The sequence below is a fragment of the Heterocephalus glaber genome, unplaced genomic scaffold, assembly GCF_053883595.1.
Source record: "Heterocephalus glaber isolate CG9 unplaced genomic scaffold, H.glaber_assembly_v1.0 deba00001504, whole genome shotgun sequence".
NCBI lineage: Eukaryota > Metazoa > Chordata > Mammalia > Rodentia > Bathyergidae > Heterocephalus > Heterocephalus glaber.
Genome location: NW_028258324.1, coordinates 33946654 through 33966403, shown reverse-complemented (window position 1 = coordinate 33966403; position 19750 = coordinate 33946654). Strand labels below are relative to the sequence as shown.

General features: G+C 36.1%; 1 protein-coding gene and 1 pseudogene across 1 annotated transcript in view; both read right to left on the bottom strand.

The window, feature by feature from the left end:
- Positions 1 to 19750, bottom strand: part of Lekr1 (leucine, glutamate and lysine rich 1) — a 218895-nt gene that overhangs the window by 26086 nt on the left and 173059 nt on the right. Inside the window, 1 exon segment of the mRNA XM_087186421.1 lies at positions 10845 to 11009. Within this exon segment, the coding sequence (XP_087042547.1) occupies positions 10845 to 11009 (165 nt within the window).
- Positions 2490 to 3330, bottom strand: LOC106010321 (urea transporter 1 pseudogene; annotated as a pseudogene).

The window sequence follows — 19750 nt, the reverse complement described above, 5'->3', positions numbered from 1 at the left end:
AAAACACGAGGTATATATAAAAATTCAGGTCTATGTATACATGTTATAAATGAAGAATTGGATATGGAAATTTAAAATGTATGCAGGAGTACAAAGGACCTGGAAAAGTAAAAAGAGAAAGAATAAAAAAACAGTGTTGGAAGATGTTTAGTACCTAATTTTAAGAGTTCCTCTAAAGCTACAGTAATCAAGGTAGTGTTGGTATAAGGAAAGACATAGAGATCATTGGAATAAAACAGAGAATCTAGAAATAGAACCATACATATATGGTCCACTGAGTTTTGAAAGATTATTTAACATTAACATTTTATGGAATATAAACTCAATTTAAGAGCAGAGGAAAAGATAGTGTTTTCAGCAAATGGCACTAGAACACCTGGTATCTGTATATAAAAAATTAACCTCAACCTTTTATTTTTTATACATAAAAATAACTTGAAAGGATCTATGAACCTAAATATGAAAGCCTAAAACTATAAAACTTTAAGAAGAAATTATAAGGGAAAATATTTCTGAATTTAGGGTAAGCAAGAATTTCCTTGGATACAAAAAACACGATGTATAAAAGAAAAGAATTGATAAATGATATTCCATCAAAATTTAGAACTTTAAATGACATCATTAAAATGAAAAGTAGTCCTTAAACAGACCATATTTACAATGCCTATAACCTATGACTAGAATATATAAAAAACTCTTACAGCTCATTAATAGACAATCTAATTAAAAAGTAGACACAAGATGATAAATAGCCAGTACAGCACAAGGCAAGTTGTGCAACACTAGAATCTGAAAAATACTAATCAGTGCAATAACAAGATTGAATTATACACTCATTAGGGGATGAAGTTAAAAGTTTTAGAAGCCTTTTCATGACTTTTTCTTTTTGTTGGATTCTCTCCCTTTACGTTTCATTTGTCACACCCAACGGATTCATTCTGCTGGGCTTCCTGGGATTGTGATGCTCATTGTCTTTTCCTAGGATATTGTCTAAAATTTTTTGCAGTGCTGGTTTGGTATTCTTGAAGTTCTTAAGGTGCTCTTTATCATGAAAGTATCTAATTTCTCCATCAATTTGAAAAGATAGTTTTGCAGGGTACATCAATCTGGGTTGGAGGCTGTTTTCCTTTAGGACTTGAAATACATCAGTCCAAGGTCTTCTTGCCTTGAGGGTTTGCATTGAGAAGTCTGCTGTGATTCTGATAGGCTTTCCTTCATATGTGATTTGTTTCTTTTGTCTAACTGCTTGTAGAATTGTGTTCTTCTGTTGGGTTTTTGGCATCCTAACTATTATATGCCTAGGTGTAGGGTTTTTTTTTGATGAAGGTTAGTTGAAGTCCTATATGCCTCACTTATCTGTATGTCAAGTTCTTTTCCCCTGCTTGTGAAGTTTTCTGCCATCACTTCTGTGAACAGTTTTTTTTATGTCATCTGTACTCTCTCCTGTTTCCTCGTTGACTCCAATCAGTCTTATGTTATTCTTCTTTGCATCATCTAATAGCTGCTGGATTGATTTCTCATGGTCCCTCATAATTTTAAAGCAATTTTTCTTTTCCTGGTTACTAATTGCAGTCTTATCTTTTATATCTGAAATTCTGTCCTCACATTGGTTCATTCTGCTGTGTAGACTTTCAATGGAGTTTTTAATCTGGAAATCTGTTTGTATCTGTTTTATGGATTCCATTTGTTTCATATATTGGGATTCCATCATGTTCCTCAGCTCTTCTATTTTTTTATCTGTGTCCTCTCTAGATTTATTGATCATGTCTTGCACTATGGGCACAATCTCTCCTGTTATTTGAGAAATTATTTCTGATTTCATTTTTTCCAGATCGTCTTTTGTTGCCAGTTCAGGGAGTCCAGGTGGTTGAGTATCAGATTGTTCCATTTCATTTCCATTTGGGGTTTTTTTAGGTGATCTGAAAGTCTGGTTTTGAAACTTGTTTACATGTCTTCTCAGTTCAATGTGGGGTGAGGGATGGGGGTTGGAGTTGGGGGTGATGGTATTTGCTGATGTTACCCACAGGGCTCACCTCCTCTGTGCTGGTAGGTGTGGTATGGTAGCTGGGAAGCCTCCTCCTGTTCACTGGGAGTGGCTCACCTCCTCTGTGCTCCCCACTTGGTCTTGATACACACACACTCACACACACACACACACGTGTGTGTGTGCACATACACAAACCCTGTACTTAAACTGTGTAAAAAGAGAAACTAGCCAGGCAAGGAGGCATATGCCCATAATCCCAGCATCTTGGAAGGCTGAAGGAGGAAGACTGTGAGTTTCAAACAAATCTGGGCAACATATTGAGACCTTGTCTCAAAATAAAAAATAAAAAATAGCTGAGGCTATAACTCAGTAGGAAGGCCTTGGGTTCAATCCTCATTATGACAAAATAAAACAAAACAGCAAAATAAAAAGAGAAACCTTAACAAAATCTTAAATTGTATGTAGGACACATGGTCTAAGAAATGAGGGTGATGTGATTACATTTTAGAATAAGTGTGCTGAGACCCTGGAAGTCAACTGGAGCAGTTATCAGAAATGTCTGTGACCATGGCTGGGGTGGGGTTGCTCTCACAAAGGGCTGTCAAGTATTCTTTTGTTGGTTTGTAGGTAGAAGATATGGTTTTCTTCAGAATAAGTGACTTTACTGAGGGGCATCCTGTAGATATTGGAGTTTGTTGTGGTCACCAAAAGGAACAGTAGTGTGGGCACACAGGAGGGCCGGGTACAAGATGGCAATCCAACATGAGCTATCAGATTTGTCAAGGTGCCTCCAAGATAGGGTGTGAACAGAGCACAAGTAAGAGCCAGGAGGTGGGCCTGCCAGGTGAGTGCTATTGTTCCAACTGCGATGCAGGCCAGGAACTGTTGAAACTCCAGAGTCCAGAGTAAATGTCTTTGAAGGGAGCTACAAGCCTGAGTCCTGCTACTACCCCCAGCAATGATCCAATTGCAGCATGCAGGCACATAAGTGGGGAGGAGCCCAGGAAAGTGCACCCTGCCCGTGGGATATTACAGCCATATATCTGACTGACCCTCACTGGCAGGGACTTCAGTAACTCCAGGACACTGAGATCACACCAGGTGATGTTAGAAACCCTGTTTACAGGTGTGATCAGTTGACTTGGAAAGAATAGATTGTAATGTCCTGTGGCCGAAAGGTACATCGACAATTCCATATTGAAAGGGATAGTGAAGACATGGAGATCCCACTTGCTAAACACTGAGCTCAATGTGCTTGAGAAAACGGGGCAAGTCATGGACATAACAGATACTGGCAGTAACAGCCACCAGAAATAGTTTCCCTTGTCTGAAAAGACAGTCATGAGTATCCTCACCAGTGTGGCCTTGTAGCCATGGAGCCCAATTGCTATGGCTGACCTGTCCTGGCTGAGCAAGAGGCCTGTCAGAGTGGAGACCACTGTTCCCATACAGCCACTGAGAGCCCACCAGAAGTTCTATCACAATCAGGATCCCACTGATGGGGTTGTTGAAGAACACTTGGGATATAGCTGGAAGGACCCAGTCAATGAACTAGAGCACCACAGGTTTGTCTTTAAGCCATTTGGCAAATTTTTTCATATAAGTGACATAGCCATGTGCCCTGGGCATACACCTTCTTCCTCAATGTGATGAAATCTGGCTTTCAGCCTAGTCTAGTTTAACCATTGTGGGGCTATTCTCCTTGTCCCCTCCCTCCTCTGGCTCTCTCCTACAGCTTCCTGATGGCAGGCACTGTATGATAATGACTCCCGGCTCAGTTGAAAGGCAGAGTGCTGCAGAGATCATGGTTACATTGTAAAAACCTTTCTCTGCATTACAATGTTTAGAATTGAAAAGATCTCCAATTTAATAGGATATGCTCAGCTTAGACAGTGGGCCGGAGAGGTCCCTGGCTGCCTGGAGCCCTGCTCCATCCAATTCTTGCCACACACCCCCAGCAACCAGCCAGATAGTGAGGACCCCTCGCCACACCCACAGTGCCCAGCTTAGCCACGTGGGTGCCTACAAGCCCCCTCCACCTCTGGCCTCTTGGCTGTGCAGCTACCTGGTTCCACACTACAAAGGCACAGGGAGGCATAAAGGCCATTGCCCTGAGCTCCAGAAGATAGAGCAGAAATGAACAACAGATAGAGGGCCTTTCTCAGGCTCCTTGATGAAAACTGAAGCCCACTGGAAAAGAGAAGAGAATCTCTGCAATAAAGGCACACCAGACCACCACAGTTGGTAACTTAGAGGGATCCTCACCTCCCATTGGAATCTGGGGAAGGGCAGCTGAAATCTGCAGTACAACTTTGCAGAGTTCAAACCTGCAGGAGGACAGGGAGCTCAACTTGGGACTTGCACCCAGAAATCTGCCTGAATCTCAAGGGTCTGCAACTGGCTTGCTGAGACTCACTGACATATAACTGCACACTGCTGACCACATTGTCTATTGTGAGAGCAGAGACATACCCTGAAGGAGGCCCTTCATTTTCATTTTTACTTTTATTTGTTATTTTCAAAATTATTTTTATTGGTTTTTTTTTACTCTTATTTTAAATTTTTTTTCCTACTCTTTTCAAATTTTTATTTTTCTCTTTTTTTGTTCTTTCTTTTCTCTTTCCTTTCTCTCTCACACTCAATCTCTTGTTGTCCCACATTGTTCATCTCTCTTTTTGTTCCTGTTCTCGCCCTAATTTGGATTTCTACTTTATTTTTCTTTTACTCTTTTTTTCCTTCTCTTGCCTGTGTCCTCTGGCCTCACTGCTAACCTTCCCCTATCATTCTACCTATCTATCTGTCCCTCTGCAACTCCTTCTAACTCCCCATCCTGAAGGGTAAAGTTGCTATATTGAAGAGTTTATTCACTATAAACATATGTTGGATTGATCCTCAATTTCCATTTAATTCACACAGTTAAAGGTGATAGATTAATAACTACCACAAATTGTCATTTTCTAAGATGTACTTGATGCTATGGTGTAGCTGATTGTATCACTTGGGCTAAGGTGTTGTGATTGATCTAATCAGTTGTCCTTCCTGGTATAACGAAAATGAGTTAGCCTCAGAGTCACTAGAGACTCAAAACCTAAAGACCAGCTATATCTAGAAGACACCTCTGAGAAGCAATCATCCCATAAGGGTTCTAAATACAAGTAACAAAGATACTACAATAAGCAGTTTTGAAGTATCAACCCAGGAATTAAACCAAGGACAGTACCAAAAACAAAAATGAGAAGACATTTAAGCAAGGCACAAACTCAGACTTCCACCCCACCAAAGGCAAACTCTGGGGGAAAATGAGGTGGAAAAGTCTGATAATCAACCACCTGGACACCCTGAACTGATAGCACAAGAAGTAACAAAACAGATGAATGAGGCTCTAGAAAAATTCAAAACAGAAATAATTTCCCAGATAACTAGAGAGATGGTGAACAGAGTGAAAGACATGATTAGAGGCTCTAGAACAGAAACAGATAAAAAGATAGATGAGCTCAGAAATAAGCTGGAAGCCATGAATGCCCAGCATAAGAAAGAAAGGGAAACCATGATCATCCAACATAAGAAAGAAATGGAATCTATGAAACAGATTCAAACAGATATCCAGGAGATTAAAAACTCCATTGAAAGTATGCACAACAAATTAAGGGAATGTGAAGATAGAATATCAGATATAGAAGATAGGATTGTAGTTAATGACCATGAAAACAGAGATTACTTCAAAATAGTAAGGGACCATGGGAAATCAATCCAGCAACTGCTAGATGATGCAAAGAAGAATAACATAAGACTGATAGGAGTCCATGAAAAAGCAAGAGAAAGTACAATTGACATAAGAAAAGCTGTTCACAGAAGTAATAGCAGAAAACTTCCCAGACAGAGGTAGAGAATTGGACATACAGATAAGTGAGGCATATAGAACTCCAACTAGCCACGATCAAAAAAAAAAAACTATACCTAGACATATAATAGTCAAGATCCCAGAAACCAAACAGAAGAACAAAATCCTATAAGTAGTTAGAGAAAAGAAACAAATCACCCACAAAGGCAAGCCCATCAGAATCACAGCAGACTTCTCAACACAAACCCTCAAGTCAAGGAGAGTTTGGAGTGAAGTATTTCAAGCCCTAAAAGAAAATAACTTCCATCCTAGACTGTTGTATCCTGCAAAATTATCTTTCAAAATTGATGGGGAAATTAGATATTTCCACAACAAAGAACACCTGAGAAATTTCATGAACACCAAACCAGCACTCCAAGCAATTCTAAACAATATCCTAGAAAAAGAAATGAGGCCAACAGAGGGAAGCTACCATGCTAGGCAAGAAACTAAAGGGAAAGGGGGAAAAATAAAATATAAAAGAGCCAACAACAATGAAAAATCATGACAAAGATGAGTCAATATCTATAAATTATAACCATCAATGTTGATGGCCTCAATTCACCAATCAAAAGAAATAGACTGGCAGAATGGCTTAAGAAGCAAAATCCAACAATATTCTGTATACAAGAAACACACCTAACTGAAAAAGAAATTCATAGACTGAAAGCAAAAGGATGGAAAACAGTTCACCAAGCGACAGGAACCCAGAAAAAAGCAGGGGTAGCAATCTTATTTGCAGACAAAGTAGATTTCAAACCAAAACTAATTAAGAGAGACAAAGATGGTCACTACATCCTTGTGAAGGGAACAATTCAAGAGGAAGAGATGACAATCATAAATATATATGCACCAAATACAAATGCCCCCAACTATACAAAACAAGTATTAATGGACATGAAAAACCAAATAACCACTAATACAATTGTAGTGGGAGACCTCAATACCCCACTATCAGAAATAGACAGATCATCCAGATAAAAAAATTAACAAAGAAATTCTAGAACTGAACCAAGCTATTGAACAAATGGACTTAATAGATGTTTACAGAGTGTTCCACCCCACAAAATCAGAATACACATTCTTTTCAGCTGCACATGGGCCATTCTCCCAAATGGACCACATGCTAGCTCATAGGACATGTCTAAGTAAATGTAAAAGAATTGAAGTTACCCTTTGTATATTATCAGACCCTAGTACAATAAAATTGGAGATCAATAACATAAGAAACCGCAAAACCCCCACAAACACATGGAAACTGAATAACACCCTCCTGAACAACCAATGGGTCACAGAGGAAATTAAAGAAGAAATTAGATAGTTTCTACAAGTAAATGCTAATGCCAATACAACATACAGGAATCTATGGGACACAATGAAAGCAGTTCTACATGGCAAATTCATAGCAGTGAATGTCCATATTAGGTAAACAGAGAGGACTCAAATAAATAATCGAATGCAGAACCTCAAGCTCCTAGAAAAAGAAGAGCATAAGAAACCCAAAGCTTGTACAAGAGAGGAAATTATAAAGATCAGAGCAGAAATCAATGCAATGGAGACTAAGAGAATGATACAAAAAAATCAATGAATCAAAGAGTTGGTTTTTTGAAAGAATAAATAAAATTGATATATCTTTAACCAACCTTATCAGAAAAAGGAAATAAAAGGCTCAAATCCATGCAATTCAGAATGAAAAAGGTGAAGTCACAACAGATCCAACAGAAATCCAGAGGATCATCAATACCTACTCTAAGAACTTGTACTGTAATAAAATGGAAAACACAGAAGAAATGGACAGATGCCTAGATGCATACAAATTTCCAAAGTTAAATGAAGAAGATATAAAAATTCTAAACACCCCAGTTACAATGAGTGATATTGAAAATGTAATAAAAAATTTACCAATAAAGAAAATCCCAGGTCCTGATGGCTTCACAGCTGAATTCTACAAGACATGTAAAGAAGAACTGTTGCCATTACTCTTTAAACTCATCAAGGAAATTGAAAGAGAAGCAATACTTCCAAATTCATTCCTGGAAGCAAGTGTTACTTTGATTCCAAAACCAGAGAAAGCCCCAACCCAAAAAGAGAATGACAGGCCAATGTCCCTAATGAGCATAGATGTAAAAATCCTCAACAAGATACTGGCAAACAGAATACAGAGGGTCATCAAGAAGATCATATACACTGACTAAGTCGGATTTATCCCAGGGATGCAAGGATGTTTCCACATACATAAATCAATAAATGTTAAACACTATATTAACAGAGCCAAGGACAAAAACCATATGATCATCTCAATAGATGCAGAAAAGGCATTTGACAAAATCCAACACCCATTCGTGGTAAAAACCCTACAGAAATTTGGAATAGAAGGTTTTTATCTCAACCTGATTAAAGCTATCTATGAAAAACCAACAGCCAACATCATACTAAATGGTCAAAAACTGAAAACCTTCACGCTAAAATCAGGACCAAGACAAGGATGCCCACTTTTACCACTCCTATTCAATATAGTTCTGGAAACATTACCCACAGCAATTAGAAAAGAGAAAGAAATAAAAGCAATAAAGATAGGAAAGGAAGAAGTGAAACTGTCATTATTTGCTGATGATATGATGCTTTACATAGAAGACCCAAAAAACTCTGCCAAAAGACTTCTAGACTTAATTGACAGATTCAGTAGAGTAGGTGGATATAAGGTCAACACTCAAAAAACAATTGCCTTCTTACATACAAATACCAGACTCACTGAGAGAGAAATTAGGGAAACAATTCCTTTTACAATTGCATCCAAAAAATGAAATATCTAGGAATCAATCTAACAAAGGAAGCAAAAGAACTCTACAATGAAAACTATAGCACTCTGAAAAAGGAGATCCAGGAGGATACAGGAAAATGGAAAGACGTCCCTTGTTCCTGGGTAGGAAGAACCAATATAGTGAAAATGGCCATACTTCCAAAACTACTATATAGATTTAATGCAATGCTGATTGAAATTCCAACAAAATACTTCACAGAACTAGAGAAAACAATCCAAAAATTCATTTGGAAACAGAATAGACCTAGAATAGCAAAAGCAATTCTAGGCAACAGAGACATGGCAGGGGGTATCACAATTCTCAACTTGAAAGTATACTACAAAGCTACTGTGATAAAACAGCATGGTACTTGCAAATAAACAGACCTGAAGATCAGTGGAATAGATTAGAAGATGCAGAAACAACTCCAGACATACTCATTCACCTCATCTTTGACAAAGGAGCCAACCACCCTCACTGGAGGAAAGATAGGCTATTTAATAAATGGTGTTGGAAAAACTGTATTTCAGTGTGCCAAAGATTAAAACTAGACCCATATCTATCACCATGAACTAAACTAAGATTGAAGTGGATTACAGATCTAAATATTAAAACAGAAACACTAAACTTTCTGGAAGATAAGTTAGGTAGAACTCTTGAAGACATTGGCGTAGGAAAAGACTTTATGAACAAATTCTCAGTAGCACGGGAACTAGCAAAAATAATCATCTTAATAAAAAGTTTCTGCACTGCAAGAGAAATCACCAACAGAGCTAAGTGGACTACTATCTAGAATATATAAAGAAATGAAAAAAATCAGACCCCCCAAATTCAAAGACCCAATTCAAAAATGGGCATCTAAAATGAACAGATATTTCTCAGACAAAGAAGTAAAAGCCGCAAATAAACATATGAAAAAATATTCAACACCACTGGTCATTTGAGAGATGCAGATGAAAACAACACTGAGATTCCACCTCTCCCCAGAAAGAATGGCTGCTATCAAAAAATCAACCAATAACAAATGCTGTCAGGGCTGTGGGGAGAAAGGAACCCTTCTCCACTGTTGGTGGGAATGCAGACTGATGCAACCACTATGGAAATCAGTGTGGAGTTTCCTGTAAAACTAAGATTAGAAGTCCCATTTGACCCAGCTATTCCCCTGCTGGGTATCTTCCCCAAAGAATTAAAAGAATCATACCACAGCGAAATATGCGCACCCATGTTTATAGCGGCACTGTTTGTAATAGTTAAATCTTGGAAACAGCCCAAATGCCCATCAACTGGATTAAGAAGACTGGATAAAGAAGATGTGGGGTTTTTTTGTTTGTTTGTTTTTGTTTTTTATAAAAATGGAGTACTACTCAGCAATTAAGAATGAGAAACTAGAGACATTTATATCTAAATGGATGCATATTGAGGCCATACTCTTAAGTGAAATGAATAGGACTCACATGTGTAAATAGCAAATAGTTTCTCTAGTGTGAGAAACTGAAAGTGTAAATAAGGATTAAAATGATTAAAATGAATAATTGATAATGTGAAATAGGAAAAGAAGTTCCAAAGGGCTAGGGGAAGTGGGAAGGGAAGGGGAAAGGGAAGAAGGGAAAGGAAAAATTATGAGAAAAGGAAAAAATGGAAACAAAGCCTTTGTAAATAAGGAGGGGAGGGAGTGAAGGGAGCACAGGGAATGGGGAAAAAATAAGAACCAAGATACATCATGTACAGGTACAAGTTCCCAGTGATAAATGTAAATGTATTGTATACCTAAAATGTATCAATAAAAGAATTTAAGCAAAAAAACCAAAGAAACAAAAAAAAGGATATGCTTTAGTTGGGAAAATTTTAATTGATTTAGACACCTCTTTATTTTTTGATGTTAAATATTTGAGGTATTGGTCATTCTAAGTATTAACTATATAATTTATACTGTCTTAAAGGTAAATTTATTCCAGTAGAAAAATCCACATGCAGCTAGATTGAATGCTTATATAATTCATCTCAGTTATCCATTCTGCAGAATAACCATACCATTTTACATATGTGGCTAAAACCAAGGCACAGTGGTCACAAGGACAACTAAAGTAATTTTAAAAATTGCAGTGTTCTTAGGAGAAAGTACCAACATTTATAATTTCAAACACAATAAATAATGATGAACACAGTAATTATACACCTTCATTTGTAGTTCTTCTTGTTCTTTCTTATATTTTTGGATTATTTCTTGGTGTTTTTCTTTTTCAATATCAAGTTCCAGTTTTGCTTCTTTCTTAAAGAGAAGAGCTTGCTCTTCAAATTCAACTAAATATCAAGCTCTTTCCTTGGAAAGTTCAGCTTCAATCTAGAAAAACAGAATTTAACACACATAAAATCATTTTTCTTTAAAATAAACACATTTATTTTCAGAATTTCATTTCTTAAAAAATACATCAGTAAGTTTTTAATTGAACTAAACATTTCTAGTATTGAAAAAATCCTAACTTAGAAGTTGACTGAGAAAAACTGAATATGGGGCAAATATTCCAAGACCTAAGACTTTCTAAAATCTGTAAAATTAGTAGAGAAGTTAGGACTATGTATTATGGCAGTTTTCAGAAATGCTTTAGCTGAATCATTCATATTTAAATGACTAAGAACTGAGTCATTTATACTATAAACTTAGTCCTTGCCAGAAACCTATAAGGGGGGGCCCCTCCCAAACAAAAAAAGGTTTTTAAGGCCCTTTAACTAAGTTCAGCTGAAAATTCAGAGGTACAAAATACAAATGTTGATTTTTCAAATAGCTCTTTCTTGATAGAGGTCATGAAAAGCTCTGGAGTCACAGATTGTCATTTTACCATAATTGAGGGTACAAGGATATATGGAAACATGCACAATTATATATATTCAGATCCACAGTGCTAGAAGTGACCTTAAAAATACCCTGGTTCAGTCTCACACTTCTGTGAGTTGTAGAAAGAATAAACAAGGATTTTGGTTTGAATTGGAATTGAGTTTAAATCTTGGCTGTAAATCCTGGCTCTGCCACTTGCTAGCTGTGTAATCTGAAGTTTGTGACCATAACCTCTCCTGATGGGGTTATAACTAGTTCTCTTGGGAGTCACTATGAGGATTAAATGAGGTGAGGCATCTGTGTAAAGCTCTACGAGCAAGAATCCAATAGTCAGTGGAGATTACTTGCACACTATGACCCTTCAGTCTGTATTATGGAATCTAGACCAGACAGTCTGCTGAGTGCCTCACACCTCCAGAAACCACAAGTCACTCCTTCCCCAGCAGGAGTTTCCATTTAAGTCAACACTAAGCATTAGGCAGTTTTTCCTGTAGCTGAGCCAACATCTTCCTCCATGTGGTTTTAACCAATGGTTTTGGCTCTGTCTGCCGGAGTGAGTCAGAGAACAGATCTATAGCGCTGGAGCCATTCATACCTTGGTGTTCATCTACTGAGATTAAAGAAGAGACCCCAGTAACAGGTTAGCTCTAGATTTCCACTCTGCCATGCTATGGTTATAAACTCTCATTGGAGGTAAATGCCAGGTAAATTAGGAGAAAAAGACGTCAAACTTGATGCACTATGACTGTGATTCTGCTCTTTAAAAGAAAGAAAGAGGCCAATAGGAATATCTCTGGGGAACACTGAAACCAGGGGACTGGTACACAGAAATCTTGCTAAAAAAGTTTACAGGAAAGCTTTTAAATTAAAATTTAAAAAGATAAAAGACTAGCCCCAGTGTGGAGTGAGTTAGATTTATTGCACTGGGCATAGACCCGGGCATTTGTGCTGAAGGCCAAGTAATTATGTTTATTTTCAATGTGAGGAGCTATTCTGACTCTCAAAATAAATTTCTGGATTGTCTGGGTACAAAGCTACTGATAATCTCTTAGGAACATTATAGAATTGTTCAGATGGGTTGCTCTCAGACTGCTAAAGACAAAGAAAGCCTCAGGGGTACTTAGAAGAATAAATGCTTTCTTGATTATCCGGTCCTCATATCCACTTGCCTCCTGGTAGTTATTTAAACAACTCACAGGTGTCTCCAATAAGCTGCATTGCCCTGAAGTCTTGAAATAATGCCCTCCCTCAAGGCCCATTTCTCCTCTAGCCCTCCACATGTCAAGACGCAGAACCGCTGTACATCCAGTTATTCAAGTGAGTAATTTAAGCACCATTTTTCATACCTCCACATAAAATTGAAGATGTCTTACACCCATCAATTTCCTTCTCTCTTTTTATCACATTAGTCCTCGCTACCATCACCTCCTGATCAGCCTCCTTATTTCCACTTTGGCTTCTTGCCGATTCATGCTACACATAACATAGTATTCTTTACAAAATATAAATTAGATTCATTTAGCCCCTCTTAGAGGTTTCTCAATGCATTTGTATAAAATGAAAACTCCCCACATGACCTTGTTACTGGGCTACTACCAGGCTACATGATGCCTTTGTACAAACTGACAAAGCACTCCTTTCCTTAGATGAAAACAATCTCATGCCAGGTAGAGACTTGGTGAGTTGAGCACAGGCTGGATTCCAGCTCCCTCTGCCCCTTTGGCCAGGGCTCTTCTGCAGGGTGCAACCTGAACTCTGTGGGGATCTGTGGGGCTCCAGCCTGACTTCCTATTTTCCTCATTTGATCCTTATGCTTCAGCCACACTTGGATAGGTAAATCAAAGACACATGAAAAGAAGAAATTAGATGCAAAGTATTTGGAAAAATAGGAAAGTATAACTTTAAGGCTCAACAGTTCATTTGATGGTCTGACATTATTTTTTTAAAAATCAACCTAGGGCCAGGGATTTAGCTCAGTGGTGCCTGCCTTGCAAGCACAAGGTCCTGAGTTTGATCTCCGGTACCAAAAAAAACAAAACAAAACACCAAACTAAACATGTTTTGAGATGCTCAAGAAAAATGTAGGCCAATGTACTAATATATCAAGCAGTAAAAAAAAATCTCTTACGTGGTAGAGCCTAACAAATTGTGGTACAGCCTAAAGAATAATGATTTTAGGGAAAATATATATATATTTCAAAGTATGGACTGACTGCCCAAAATAAGAGAAGGAGAAGAAAAGCAAACTAGGTGGGGCAGGACAAACTACAAATTAGATAACAGTAAGACTCTGGAAGAACCTTTTAAAAGAAAAGTTCTTTTTAAAGAGAAGTCCTTCAATTTTATTTATGGAGAAAAGGTCATGTGGGAAATCAGTGGGGTCTCTCAATGTAGATGAAACAAAGGAAGCATTCTGGGAGGGAAAGGTAATGACTGATGGCTTGAAGGAGCAGAATTTTCTGCTCTACTCAGGTCAGGAAGCAAGGAGATCTTCTTGTCAACAAAATATTCCTTGTCATTATGGTGAGTAAAGACAGAAAAAGAGAAAAAATAGGTATCATGGAAAAGAAAAGTCACCGTAGGCAGGAGAAGAGTGACTGCTATTGGTTTGGTTTTTAATTTGTATAACCTAAGAAAGAAAGGTTCTTTCATTATCTGATTAATTGAGCTAAATGATGAGCCCACACAATGATTTGCTTAAGTAGTATATTATTTGCCATTGAGAAGATGAATTCATGCCAAATTGTATGTTATGCTTTTATATAAACTATTAGTTTAATGCATTGTAAATGACAGGACTTATGCAAAATAAATGATTTTGATGATGGTGTACATATAAAGCATAAATCAATGTATACCATAACAATAACTTTTATAATTGTGGGGAAATTCTGATTTCTAAAAAAGCATAATATATGACTTCAAGAGTTACGCAAAGTAAAATAATTGTCTGTGTATACATACTTCATCTCCTTGGTGAAGCCCTCCTAATGGCTCCAGAGAAATCTGAACATTGGTTTTCTTAAATTCCTTTTGTGTTTGTAATTGAAATGAATGTCTAACATTTTAGAAAATCTAATGCTGATTTGAAAAATGCTCTTCACTAATTATCTTCCAACTGAGATTTTTGTAGTTGGTTTTGTTATTATGATTTATCTATTCATGGAGTCTATCATCACATTATAACATCATGATAACTTAAAAACTAATGGAAATTTCAGATGCCAAAGTGGGAATCAGATAATTTTACATTTAATATCCATATATCTTTTTAAATTATCTCCTAAAAATAAATTACTGTATTACTTTCCGTAAGGTAAAAACTAGTACTGATTAGTTGAAAACTATTGCTCCCATTGTATACATTAAGAAATATGCTCAGAGCCGGGGATTTAGCTCAGTGGTTCCCATGCCTGCATCATAAGCGCAAGGTCCCGAGTTTGATCCTTGGTACCAAAAAAAAAAAAAGAAAAGAAAAGAAATATGCTCAGAAGGTTAAGTAACTTCATGAAGATCAGAGAGCTAGTACAGTGTGGAGAGGCTGTGCATACTCAGAAGTTCCTGGTAGACTCTATGGCTCAGCATGTCTAGTTTTCCCATATAACCTGTTTTTCCACATGTCTGTATGGCACAGTGGTTAAGAGCATGCATTTAGTATTTATTTAGTTTCAAAATATTTGGGATTTTTCAGATAACTTTCTGTTAATTATTTCTAATTTAGTTCCATTGTGGCCAGAGAAAATAATCCATGTGACTTGAATTCTTTTAAATTTATCAACACTTATTCATAACACAAATAACATCTATTTTGGTAAATGTGTCATGTATCACAAAAATAATATATTGTGCTGTTAAGTAGAGAATTCTATAAATGTCAATTAGGTCAAGTTTGTTCGTAGTATGGTTCAATATACTTCTTAAAAATAAATTATATACTATTTTTCTTATATATTTGTTCTGATTTCTAGCTATTTTTCTATCAAGTTTTTATATATATAAATAAATATGTATATAATTATATATATATAACTATATATATAACTATATATATATATATACAATATCTCAGACACTAATTGTGCATAGGTTTTTTTCTCCTTGCAGTTTATCAATTTTTTCTCCATGTATTTATAAGCTGTTATTAGATGAATAAACATGTATGGTTATTATATCCTCTTAGTGAAATTATCCCTTTGCCATTATGAAATGGCCTTCTTTATCTGTGACAATATTCCAAACATTTTTATTTCTTTGTTCTGAAATCTACTTCATCTGGGAGTAATGGGGCTGCTCCAGCTTTCTTCTGACTTGTTTTAGCATTTTGTATATTTTACATCCTTTACCTTTAATCTATTTGTGTCATTATAATAAAGTGGATTTCTTCTAGGCAAGATATAGTAGAGCCTTATATTTTTATCCAACATGAAAATCTCTGCATTTTTTTTTAATCTCTGCATTTTTAATGGGGATATTTAGCCAAGGGCTTATGATCTATGGCTGCTTTTATGCAGAGTTGAATTGTGAGAGAGATCATATTATAGAAAAAGTCTGCTATGCTTTAGACCTTTATATACAGCATGCTTATTGATAAGAACAACTTTAAATCTACTATCTTGTGATATGTTTTCTATTTGGCCCGTCTCATATTTTTCCCCTTCTGCCTTCTTTTGTATTACTTTTTAAAAATCAATTTTGTCTCCTTTACTGACTTATTATCACTTTTTCTATTTCTGTGGTTGCTTTAGGATCTATTGAACACATTTTTAATTTAAGGCTGCCAACCTTCTAGTGATATATCATTACATGTATAAGAATCTGCTAATAGTATACAGATGGCTCTCAACTTGTGGTGGTGCAACTTAGATTTTTCAACTTGACAATGGGATGAAAGTGATACGCATTCTGTAGAAGCCATACTTTAAAATTTGAATTTTAGCTTTTTCCTAGTCTAATGACACAGAATAATCATTTTGTTTTTACTTTCTAGGACAGTATTCAATAATTCGTGACATATTAAACACTTTATTATAAAATAAAGGCTTTGTGTTAGATGATTCTGCCTAAGTGTAGGCTAACGCCTATCATTCTGTGAACACTTAAGATAGTCTAACCTAAGCTATGATGTTTCATAAGTTAGGTATATTAAATACATTTTCTATATATGATATTTTCAATTTATGATCGATTCATTGGGGTGTAGAACACTGTAAGTTGAGGAGCATCTGTACTTTCATATCTCTCCTCCAAGGCATTATTTATTGTCATATATTTTGCTCTGTATGTTATAAATCCTATATTGCATTATTTTGTGTATTTTAAAGAAATTTAAATGATAAAAAATCATAAATTTATCCACATTGTTACCATTTCTAGTGTTCTACATGTCTTTGTATAGATCCATACTTCCATCAGGTGTATTTTTCCTTCTGACTAAAGGACTTATTTTTACTTTTTTTTTGGTACCGGGGATCGAACTCATGTCCTTGCGCTTGCGCAGCAGGCGGCAAAACCACTGAGCTAAATCCCCGGCTGTACATTTCTTATACTGTGGGCCAGTTAGCGATAATTTTTTGATTCTTTTGAAAACGTCTCTAACCTCATATTTGAAAGATATTTTCACTTAGTATAGCATTCTAGGTTAACAGTTTACCATGTCTCTGCCATCATCAAACAACTTTCAGTATTTATAACTCCTACTATAATCTGGCTTGCATTGTTTCTGATGAAAAATATGTTGCATCATTATATTTGTCCCTTCACATATGATACAGTGGACCCTCAAGTTACGACCCACCTGACATAAAAACAACTTGGGTTAATTAGCTTAATGGGAGATTCAACTGCCTCTTGTTATCTATAGCACGTACACAGGCAAACATCCAGATCTCAGCTGTATTGACCTACAACCAACTTGGGTTACAACCAGCCGCTGGGAACCGACTGAGTTCATAAGACAAGGGTCCACTGTATGTCATTTTTTCTGTTTTTAATTTTTTTAATCACTGTTTTTGAGCAACTGGATTATGATGTTTGTTGGTGTGGTTAGTTTCTTATGCTGGAGGTTCATTGAGCTTTTTAAGTATGTAGGTGTATAGTTTTTATTGAATTAATAAAATTTTCAGTCATTATTTCTTCAAATTTTTTCTGTCACCTCTCTCTTGTCCTTCATGAATTTCAGTACACATTTATTAGGCCACTTAAATTTTGTATCACAGCTTGCTGATGCTCCTTTAAAAAAAATCCAATTCAGTACAGTTTTCATGTCACACATTGGAGTTAACATCTTTAGAAGTTCAGTTTACATTTTTAGATATTTCTATATCTTAATGTGGTCAGTTTTTCCTTTAATTTTAGGACATATGGATTATATTCATCATAACCGTTTTAAAGTCTTTGTATTATAAGCTTAACATCTGAGCCTTCCTGGGTTAATTTTTAATTCATTGATTTTTCCCTCATTCATTATGAGTTCTATTTTCCTGTTTCTTTCTATGCCTGGCAATTTTTAATTGGATGTCAGACATTGTGAGCAAGATGGTGGACATTTTTTTCCTATGAATATTCTGGATATCTGTTCTGGGATACAGTAAGTTTCTTGGAATCAGCAAGATTACTTTAGGTCTTCTTTTTTGAAATTTGTTAGGCAGGATCAAACTAGTACTTCATTGGGGGTAATTACTCCCACTAATGATGTAAAACACTTCTGAGTGCTCTGTAAATTTCAGGTTTTCCAGTCTGAAGTGGGAGCAGCCATTATTACTGGTCATGTGTGAGTATTTGATATTTTTCTCACCACTCTCTCATGTAGGCCTTTCCCTGGCTTTGGCCAAACATACACACTGATGTGACACATACACAAGGGGGGATTCTTTGTAGATCTTCAGTATGCTTCCTCTTTGGATCTCTCTTCCTCAAACACTGTCTTGTGAACTATAGCTACTTTGCTCTACCTTGACCCTCAGCAAGGTCTTCTAAAGTCAAAATCTGCCAAGCTCAACCTGAATTCCCATTCCCTGAATCATGGCCTGAAATTTCTTTCAAGGTACTAAGTTATGACAATTATAAGAGGCTCAACCTGATTTGTCTCTTGGTCTTCATTGTCTGATATCTTAAAACTATTGTTTTCTGTCTTTTTTCCCATGTTTTATTTGTTTCGGGTGGAAGGATAAATCTGGTTCTTGTTACTACATTTTGGAGAAATGTGGAAGTTTTGGTCTTTGTATTTAGATACAGGGAGGTTAATTCTCAGCTCATTACCTGGCTCTGTAATCTTGGCAAATTACCTACCTTCTCTGAATTTTACTTTTTTTTTTATGTGGAAAATGGGAGCAATAATGTTATAGTGATGAAAATTATATTTGTAGAAAGCATTCAGCATAAAGTCTAGCATGTGGTAAATACCATAATAATAGAGCCTAAATTAATGGTCTATATCAGCTAATCTTTGCAGTGAATCCAGATCTAAAATTTGAGGATTTTACTCATTCAGTTATTAACATTGTATAACATAATTGTAAAAATTAAAGTGAGCCCTAAATATTCTTCTTAGCCATTTATTATGTATAAATGAAAATAGGTATTATAACACCTATATAAACAACTTCATACTTGTTAAATTTTGTATTTTATACGATGTTTTATTTCATTAATAGTACCTTATACCACTTTAGGAATTATTAGGTCATTTGGTTGTACCATTTGAAAACATGATTTGTTTTGCTTCCCTTTAAAAATCAGAATCTACTATTTTTTTCTTTTTAATTTACTATTTCTTGAGGTAGATTTTCCTGTATTTTCACTATCAATGCAGTTACTCTAGCCAGGAAGTAAAGTTTTGTTCTCAAAAGTTTTATATATTACTTAAAATGAGGTCAATAGTGCAATTCTAAAATAATATCTTGATGGAAATCTAAGAAAATATTTGATTGGAATTTTTCTTTACTAAAATGTGATAGTTAATAAGAGATGTGAATTGGTTATGTAAGCAGTCTGGTAAAAGGATATTTGTTTTGTTTTGTTTTTGGTTTTTTTGGTTTTTTTTTTTTGGTGCCGGGGATTGAACTCTGGGCCTTGCGCTTGCGGGGCAGGTGGTGGAACCACTGAGCTAAATCCCCGGCCCAAAAGGATATTTTTTAATTACAAAATTTTAACCGAACAGTAACAACACTATGCATTTGGAACCAATTTTAAAGGCTCAACACGCACATTAATTTGCTTTCTTTGGATCAAAGCAATACTTGAAATAAACA